The sequence below is a fragment of the Aedes albopictus genome, chromosome 3 (assembly GCF_035046485.1).
Source record: "Aedes albopictus strain Foshan chromosome 3, AalbF5, whole genome shotgun sequence".
Lineage (NCBI taxonomy): Eukaryota > Metazoa > Arthropoda > Insecta > Diptera > Culicidae > Aedes > Aedes albopictus.
In genome coordinates, this window is record NC_085138.1 from 322777703 (window position 1) to 322788176 (window position 10474).

General features: G+C 37.5%; 1 protein-coding gene across 1 annotated transcript; it reads left to right on the forward strand.

The window, feature by feature from the left end:
- Nucleotides 1-2320: 2320 nt before the first annotated feature.
- Nucleotides 2321-10248, forward strand: LOC109401180 (organic cation transporter protein-like). The gene is made up of 10 exons (XM_029856256.2): nucleotides 2321-2545; nucleotides 2613-2761; nucleotides 6630-6760; nucleotides 8410-8522; nucleotides 8587-8712; nucleotides 8771-8939; nucleotides 9003-9328; nucleotides 9388-9522; nucleotides 9585-9742; nucleotides 9814-10248. The coding sequence occupies exons 1-10, from the start codon at nucleotides 2407-2409 to the stop codon at nucleotides 10051-10053; spliced, it is 1686 nt and encodes a 561-aa protein (XP_029712116.2). The 5' UTR covers nucleotides 2321-2406; the 3' UTR covers nucleotides 10054-10248.
- Nucleotides 10249-10474: the final 226 nt, after the last annotated feature.

Genomic DNA, 10474 nt, shown 5'->3' on the forward strand with positions numbered 1-10474 from the left:
AATTATGTCTTAACTTCTTCTCATATCCGGATGCATGTGGTTTGTGAAACTGCGGTTTCATCGTATGGAACATGAAACTTCAAAATCTTATTCAAAAGGAAATATTTGCTTTTTAATATAAAATTCTCTTCTAAAGTCAGTTTAGAGCTTTAGAGCTTTCGAAACTCAGCTTGACAGTTTTTGAGATTGTCTCACGTAAAACGCTGTTTTCAAATATGTTTAGCAGTTAAGGCAATCCGGATACAAATTTCTCCAATTTTCACACAACACAGAACGTTTTCCATATTGCAACCATTTCCCCCATTAAAATTCAGGCCTTTGTCTCTCGCCCAATGGTTTCTGCTCGAGCATAAAATCGCAACTGGGTGTTATTTTCCGATACCGTATCTTGGGAGTTGATACTGCGGCATTTTACTTGAATTTTGGCTCCCAAACCGACGCCAACTGTCGGTGATCGTCTTTCGGATAGGGTCTATTAACTTTTTTGAAAGAACATTTCTAGCCGGATCTAACACTCGGTTGCGATTTTTCTGTCTTTCTATTGGAGCCGATGCCTGCCCTCAACTCTTTTATCACTTGGGAAAGTTAATGTAAAAAAAAATATTTGTGTTCAACTCGTAATAGCATTATGAGGGCTGTCATGGAGATATGATACCATGCAGATATGATTTTCTATTAGCTGTGCATCGAACCCGGTGCAGTGCGTTTAAGTGTAATATTTCCTAGGCTTTTGTTCTCCGCGCGCGTGAGAAATCGCATTACAGACTGTTTCAGATGTTATAGAAAATAATTTTAGGAAAATTTTATAAATTTCGTCAATGGATGAACTATTGAACTTTGTTTTATTTCTCATTTTTCTGTGTTTCATTTTAATTCTCTAAAGTATGTATTTTTTATTGTGATCTAAATATATTTTTTGTCATTTATAATCGATTTGAACATATTTTTGAGACCGATTCTTTTTCATCCACAGTTTCACAAATCGTTTTTTTTTAATTTTTGTAAGGTAAGAGATGTTACTTTTTTTTTTTTTCTTAGAAGTTTCATTAGGTTTTCGATTTTTCAAGATAAAGGAAAATCCAGTTTTTATAACAATGGATAGAATAAGATGATTTTTTTTTATTTTTCGATAGAACATTCTAATTGTAGGGTAAAACTCAGAAAATAGTTTTGGAGTTCAGTTCCAATAAACTGTTTTATTTTGATAGAAGAATTGAAAAAAAGTTAATATTTTGTTTAAAAATGAATAGGTAAACAACACATGCAAATCATCAAACCCAAAAATAACAAACTTAAACGGAAAAAATCTCGAATAACATTTTCCTTATTTTTCTGATTTTTTTTAATTCGCGGTTGGATGTAGAAAAAAAATATGTATGTTTTTATTTCATTGAAACTAGTACGTAGAATCCTTTTTTATATCAAAAATTGAAATTATATGATATCTAACATATATCCGTGATGAATATTACTCTCAGTGTATTTTTTAAAATCCTTTAAATACCCTCAAACATCGTCAAAGACATCATTTCCATTCAACAAGTTGATTTCGATTTATAATTTTTCGTCGAAGAAAGTTAGTATAAGTTAAAATAATTCCAACCAAAAATCCGACAGTTACAGTTCGCCATAACCCCAAATCAAAAACGAATACTTTAGTATACTTAAAATATTGTAATGAAACATATTATAATTACAGTTTCTCCTGAAGAAGGCGCCATATTTGCGCCAAAACGTCGAGGCGCCATATTTGCGCCAAACGCCGATAATAAAAGCAGAAAAAAGTTAGTTTTTTCATTGGTCCTCAAAGTTAGGAGAGGAAAAATGGTTATGTGTTGATGAAAAGTAAATGATTCACGGAATCCAATGCATGAAAAAAATCTAATTCAAATTGAAAAATTTCGAATCAAAAAATGGCATATTTTTTCGTGCTTTTGGCTGTAAATGCTCTAAAATATATTTATCGCCTGAAACAGTCTATTGCACTTATCGGTTGTATTAATTCATAGATTACTCACAACGACGCCTTAGTCTTGTAAGCGTGGTTCTCCAGGAACATGTCCTGAAGTATTAGTTCAAGATTCTTAGACCTGGACTGAAGGCTTAGCTGTTAAGTTGATGAATTTTACATATTGAACTAAATCAGTCACACGGAGAAACCTTTGAGAATCGGGAATATAACTTTCGTTACCTGTAAGTCAAATATCTGTTTGGTTCCGAAGATTTCTTGTTTTTGATACCTTCTTAGGAGGATTATTTCAAACAAGTTTGAAAAAAAAACTGCAATTACATTAGTGCTCTCGTATTACCTTAGAGATCGTGATCACTGCAGCAAACCTTAATAATTCGAAATCCCGTGCACTCAAGCATTTCTGTAACGGCACAGTTCCCTAAATTGGCTGGAAAATGGCGGACCTGCCATCGTCGATTATGAAGGATTTCGGATGGTGGCAGCTCAGGGCGGTATTCCTAATATACTTGTGCAAAATACCTTCGTCGTGGTTTATGGCCTGTATGATCTACACGGGACCTGCTCCCAAAGATGGTAAGTGCGTTTTTGTGACATTCGGAAGTGATGTGAAACCTAATGCAGTTGCAATCTTGGTCTGAAGGTGATTTCTACTGTAAGCCACCCGCGGCCATAAGTTCACACTTTAACGAGACCAAGTGGGTTAGGGCAGCTCATCCGGTGATGGAGGGAGTGAATGATGATCATGAGATAAGTGTCGACTATTGTAACGTTTTCGAGAAAAGCCTAGAGGTAAGTTGGGTTGGGAACCATTGCATTTGATGTTGATTTCGGTGCTGAAGATTTACGATTTTTCTGAAAAGAATCTTATTTAAACGTTGATTTACAGTTTTGTTGATTCAGTCACATAAGTTTTATCTCAAAACTTAAAAGTCAAAATTTTCACGTTGTCAGTGGACTAGCTCACTAACTCACACACAAATTCACTAACTTATCGACCCACTTATTAATCTATTGATTAATTCTTTGTTTTTTCTTACTCATTAGTTTTCTACAAGTGTCACTCACCACTCCACTCATTCACGAACTCACTCATCAACTCAACACATTGCGAGTAATCAAGTGAAAGAGTTGTTAAGTAAAAGACGATGCCAGTGAGTTGGTGAGTGTCAGTGTTAATGTGTAAGTGAGTGAAGAAATTACTGCCTAAGAGTCCCATTACACATGACAAATATTTGACCAAACAAGCCCGACAAAAGGCCAACACAACGTGAATCATGGCAACCTTAGATGAATGTTGGACTACAATGACAAATATTTGGCATTACGACAAACAGAAACTTGATTAGTGAGGAGTAAATAAACAAGTGAACTTGAGAGTGGTTGAGTGTACGGGTGTAACGGTAACTTTTTCCATTACACAAAGCTACAATTTTTAATCTATCATGTCCAGTAAGTTTTCTGAAAGTTCAATATCAGTATCAGTATCAGTATCAGATCAGTCGGGATATCCTAGGTCATACAAACTGTTCTTGAATTAGAGATCCAAAAGTCTACGGGTGTAACGGTAACTTCTTTCATTATACAAAGCTACGATGTAATCTCCAATGCCCAGTGAGTCTTCTGAAAGTTCAATATGCAGTATAAGATCAGTCGGGATATCCTAGGTCATCCAAACTGTTCTTGAGTTTAGATCCTAAAGTCTATGGCTGTAACGGTAACATCTTTCATTATACAAACTACGATTTTTAGTCTATCATGTCCAGTAAGTCTTCTAAAAATTCAATAGACAATATCAAATCAGTCGAGATATCCTAGGTCATCCATACTGTTCTTGAGTTTAGGTCCTAAAGTCTACGGGTGTGAAGGCAACTTCTTTCATTGTGGAGCGGACCTGGTGTAGAACACTTGACTATCATGCCGAGGACCTGGGGTCGAATCCCACTCCCGACAAACTCGCAAAATGTGAGTTCTTCCTTCGGAAGGGAAGTAAAGTGTGGGTCCCGAGATGAACTAGCCTAGGACTAAAAATCTCGTTAATACAGATAAAAAAAAACTTCTTTCATTAAAAGCTACGATTTTTAATATACCATGTCCTGCAAGTCTTCTGAAAGTTACAGTGGTTGTTTTTATCAACTAAGCTTCATAACAGTAAGGAAGCCCATAATATCCCGAAAATATATAACAACGTTTGTTGTTTCTCTAACTGCTTTGGTAAGTACAGTGGATTATGTAACACTACTTAACGTAGTGGCAAAAGCGAATATCACAAGGATATACCCGAAGCTATGGTCTCCGGAGTATTGCTGTTGATCTGGAATATTTCAAAACTGTCTTGAAATGTCCCATGATATGCCAGGGGGATTACAGATTACAGTTTAAAGTTCATTGTGAGAATAACTACTGCTACTATCAAGAGCAAAACTTCAGGATAGTTTGGACGACCCTCAAGGTACCAAAGGTTCATAATAATATATAGTTTACTTCAGATTGGTCCAGTCACCGCGATTGATTATGAAACGTTACTCAGTATGTCAGATTAGTCTGGGTCAACAATGTCGATTTTTTGGAACAAAGCTTTTTCGATTCCTTTTAGCGTCCAAAACAACTGTGCAAATTTTGGGAGCGATTGGTTGCTTCTCCGTATTCCGCATTGCGATTGAAATTTGTATGGAATTTAGTATGGAAAAACGTGCTTTTCTGCATTTTTCTCATAAATTAAAATTTTTCGCCTAAAACTATCTAACTGAAGACGTTGAAGTATAGCCTAGGATATGCCGAAAAACTTTGCCGAAGACCGCAAAGTGATCCGACACCTGTGAAAAAAGTTATAACGTACAGATTGCCCGGTGGTGCTTAACATTTAACATGTAAAGGAATAACATCAATAATAAAATCTGAACTTTTGGTCTAAGTTACCAGGCGAATAACTTTTTTCACAAGCGTCGGATCATTTTGCAGTCTTCGGCAAAGTTTTTCGGCATTTCCTACGCTATACTTCGTCATTAGTTACATAGTATTAGGCAAAAGAATTCAACTTATGAGTAAAATACAAAAAAGTATGTTTTCCCATACTAACTTCCGCACAAATTTCAATCGCAATGTGGAATGCGGGGATGCAACCAATCGCTCCCAAATTTTGTACAGTTGTTTTGGACGCTAATATAGATTGAAAAAGCTTTGTTCCGGTTTGATACGATCAAATTTAAAGTTTCTCCACACAACGTTGACCCACTGTCAGATATAGCTGATGTTACGAGTGTAGGCCTTAAGTTCTGAACTCAAAAATAGTTTGGCTGACCTGGAGCATTCCCATAGTGTCTCTAAATGACATTTGAGATTTAAAGAGCTTCACGGATCTCAGCAGGTTGTGCTATGCTATTATTTACGGTGAAAACACATAAAGTTTTTCTTGTAGATTCAAATGACTTCATTATAGAATAGTTTGGACGAACCTGAATGCCCTAAAGCTTTATAATAAAAAAATAGAGTGGAGCGGACCTGGTTGGATGGTTACAACACGTGACTATCACGCCGAGGACCTGGGATCGAATCCCACTCCCGACATATTCACAAAATGTGAGTTCTTCCTTCGGAAGGGATGTAAGGCGTGGGTCCCGAGATGAACTAGCCCAGGGCTAAAAATCTCGTTAATACAGATAAAAAAAATAGACTTCAGATTGGTCCAATAACCACGGATAAATAAGCAACGTTACATAGTATAGCAGATATGGCCGTTGTTACGAGTGTAGACTTGAAGTCCTGAACTCTAAGGTAGTTTGGCTGACATGGAATATCTGTAGTGTCTATAAATGACATTTGAGATGTCAAGCGCTTCGCGGATCCCAGCAGATTATGCAATACTTTTATTTACGGTGAAAACACAAATTTATTCTTGTAGATTTGAAGGACTTCATTATAGAACAGTTTGGACGGCCCTGAATGTCTCAAAGGTTTATAACAAGCTAGTAGACTTCAGATTGCTCCAGTAACTGCGGTTGATTATGTAACGCTACTCAGTATAATAGATATGGCTGTTGTGACCTGACGTTCTGAACTCCAAGGTAGTTTTGCTGACCTGGAATATCCTTATGGTGTCTATAAATCAGGTTATCAGGTTATAGGTTATCAATGAAGGCCAGAATACAAATATTTTCATTTTTCCCTAATTTCCCTCAATTTGCAACACCCTTACCGAAAAAAGTATTCTGTTTTATTGAATGTGTGAATTTACACGGCCGTTTCTATGTTGGGGAAGTGCTCTAAGAACACTATGTTGGAGAGAGGCAGGCCAAGTTCCAATGGGAACGTAGAGCCATAAAAAAGAAGGAGAAGTGAATCATGAAGTTTAAGCGATGATTGTAAAAATAAAATTGCCTACTTAACGGCCTGTGGTGAACTAAATCGAGTATTTTGCCTTATGAATTAAAGTATAAATTTAAATTATGGCGTGTTGGAGTTAATATGATGCTGGATTCGGATTCAACGTTTCAAGATATGTCAGAGGCACATTTGTTTGTTCTTGAGACAGACTAACTGTTCATTTGTTTTTTTTTTTAATTGAAATTGTTGTATAGCTTGACAAAAGGTTGGGAATCTCAATATAAGATATAAAAACATAGGCTTTGATTGTGAATCCAACTGATATTTTTTTTTGCAGTATTATAATGACCCAAACTTTACATCCTGGCACAAGCTCAGTAACGACACTAAGCTGATATCCTGCACAGCGTTCGAGCACCGTTCGGACTACCCCTCCATAATTACCCAGTTCGATTTGGTATGCTCAAGGTATGATAGATCGACATAAATTATTGCAATATTCCATTTAATCTTGTACCGACATTTCGAACCCACTAAACAGAATACTCTCTTCGAATTAGTGTAATCAGTTTAGTACCTTTTAATTCCGCCCTAATTGCTTATCCTTTGACAGATAGAGTAATGCGGGGCAAAAGTTCGCACCTAACAGACTTCACAAAATAACTAATAAACGAAAATAAAACAATATAATTTTTCTTCGTTAAACGGGTCCCTATCATGTTGCCTTCAAAACGTAGTACTAGATTTTTTCGCGTTCCTTTAGTAGTTTTAGTAATACAATTTTTAATACAAGTACTCCAATGCGAACTTTTGCCCCATAGTGGGGGCAAAAGTTCGCATTATGCGGGGCAAAAGTTCGCACCTTGTACAGGGTAGTTTATTGGTGTGATGTTCATTTATTTCATGTTAATTCATGTTCGTCTTTTCACTCAAGCCATAAAATCTGTTTCTTTCTGTTCTTAGCATTACGGCCCAACTGGAATACGACCTGGTGTTCAGCTTTTGAACATAATGTGTTTTATGAAGACTTCCACAACTATTAACTAAGAGCAGTCCTTTCCAGCGTTACTGAAGTTGTCAAAATACATTGTGGGGTAATCATAGAAATACGTGTTGCACAAAAAAAAACATAAAAAAAAACAAATTTGCAGCAAAATTGTTGAACGGGACCCTAATAGAATCTTATCCCCCTCAGTATGGTGATGAGTTATAGCTGTCAATTTACAAACTAAGCTATGAAAGACCCCGGTAAAGTAAATGAACATAAGAACTTTAGAAAGAAACGAAAAGACACGACGAGGATGGCGAAGAAAATGTTTTAAAATTTTGTTTAGCCATTTTTCATTTCTTGGTTTAAATGAGTGAACATAATGTTTGCCTTACAATGGAACTTCTTATAAAACTAAGTTCAAACCCTCTGCCGGAACGATTTCAGGATGCATACTACACATATTATACATATATAGTAGTTTCTACACGAAATCATCATTGCTTCAAAGATTCTGTAATTATATTGATGTACTAGATTCAGAAATCTAGTGCGAACTTTTGCCCCACAGCTACTGCGAACTTTTGCCCCACTGTCGAGGTTATAACAATGTTCCTTTCTGCAAGACGCACTAGTAGTTTATTGTTTATTCGAGTGCACCTCTCGAACTACTGTGCAATACCGATTCTCTGACATCAAGAGGTTATGAGATTCTTCTTCTTCCTGTTACTACAAATTATTATTCTAAAAGGCCCAAAAATTATATCAAAACACCTAGAAACACATTATTTCGCATAACTCTGCCAAACCAAAACGAAATCGTTCCAATTTTTATTGACGAGTAACTAACCTGATTATGTGTCGAACCCATACAGATTTGTTTGGGTTCTTAACTCGTGCTCAGAAAAAGACACACTGCGAACTTTTGCCCCGTGCGAACTTTTGCCCCGCATTACTCTACGCGTATTTCGAGTACCACTTGTAATCTTCCTCAGTGTCAGTTATCCAGTCGTAGTCGAAATACGCGTATCTGTCAAAGGATAAGCAATTAGGGCGGAATTAAAAGGTACGAAACTGATTACACTTATTCGAAAAAAAAAATCATTTAAATTTGACTCATTTGTTTTAGATACTGGTTGATCCCAACAACACAATGTGCCCATCAATTTGGCGTACTGCTCGGTGGGATTCTCACTGTTCAGCTTATGAAGACCATAAGTCCAAGGAACATGATGCTGATGGGTAGATTTGAACCGGTATGTTATTTGCATAGAAAATTAATTGAAAATCTCGATTACTTCTTCAGGAATGTACACGCAGATTGCATGTGGCTGCATTACCGGTTATATAAGTGCATTCGAAATGCACACACTATTCCGGTGTTTGAGTGCAATTTTCTGCGGTTTCATGTACACGGCAGGAAGTGTTATCAGTAGGTATCGGCGGGGAAGTCGTATTTCAAAAAACTGTCTAAAAGATTTCGTTTGCAGTGAACGATATTACTGGCGGCAAGTTCAAAACCGCCACTATTTGCCTGTTTGAACAGTTTTGGTCGATCGGCGTGATAATGCTTCCTGGGATCGCTAGTTTGGCGACCAGTTGGAATGAGCTTTACATGGCTATTTCATTGCCAACGTTTGTCTACATTATATTGCACAAGTAGGAGAATGTTTAATCTAGGAAAGGGGAATTTATAATACACACATGCGTTGGTAATTGCAGGTGGATTCCAGATTCACCCAGATGGCTACTGAAACATGGAAGAGTACAGGAAGCTAGAGAGCTTCTAATGGGAGCAGCCAAAAGTAACGGATCTGAGGACAGCATCCCGATCGATTTTGATCATCAGTTGAAGTCTTTCTCCGAGACGGCTTCTGTTCAGCCAGAGCCCGATGCCTGGTGGACAATATGGAAGGAGAAAGGGTCTATGAAGAATCTGATCTGCATACATTTGGCTTGGGGTTTGTTCTGTACGGCATACTATGGGATGCTGTTGAACATCGCTGCTTTCGGAAGGGAGAAAATCGAGTTCAATACTGTAGTGGCTGGTAAGATTACTGATCTAATGTCTCGAATAAAATGATTACGAAACTTTTATATCAAATAGGTACATCGGAAATAGCCGGAACTTTCATTGGGCTCGTGTTCATCATGTTCAGCAAGAACAAATGGCTTTGGTGTGGATTGTTGAACGCTGTTGGCTGTTCAGTAGCATACCTGGCTTGGCTCATTCCACCGGAAGGTTAAGGATTCCTACACATACCTATTTCACAACGTGACCAAACACAGCACTTTTCTTTTTAGTTACGGGAAACGACCGAACTGCTTTGCTGATGATCACGGCAATGATTCCCAAGGCCTGCATTTCTTGCTGTTTGGGCCTATTAGTTACCTGCACTGCTGAATTGGTGGGCCCAAGCAAGAAGAATGGAGTGGCATATTCATGTACTGTTTGGGGACGGGTAAGTAGAATTCTTCAAAATACAAAAAAAAATCCAAGTTTATGAACCCAGATTTCTTTCCTCTGACACAGACATGCTTCTTAATTGCCCCGTACATAGTTGCTACGGTTGAATTCGGGCAGCTAGTTCCCCTGACGGCTTTCGGATCAATGGCCGTGGTTGGTGGAATCTTCGTGATGTGTATCAACAGAACGCAAACTTACCCGATCGCTCAGCAGCAGGGCTCGGTTTACCGGGATACAATGGTCAAATCCACAGACTGGATAACAGAAAAGCAAGCCGAATTGGTGGAAATGCGACCTAAGTTCTAAAGTAAACAGATTCGTTATCATTAACTACGATTTATAAGCGAAATTAAAGCAGACGATACGACTTATCATTGATTGTGCAAATTCCCTTCGCAAATAATTTCGCACGATTTGAAAACCAATCGTGCATATCGAATCCATGGTATGCTATGGCTTACAAGTTGAATGATCTCACGAATTCCAGTATCAGTAAAAACTTTTTGAAACATCCGACATCCGGGAACAAATCGATTAACCTTGAAATCACGATTGCATCTGCTCTGGGTTTATCACTTGCAAATTCGCGATTGGGCGCATGAACTACTGATTAACGTTGTTTTTATTTTTTGCGAATAAACTATGTCTGCAAGAGTTTACCAAAATTTGGTTTCAGGTATACGTTACGGAAACGCCTAAACATACAGGGGGTGGCCAAAATGTTTGG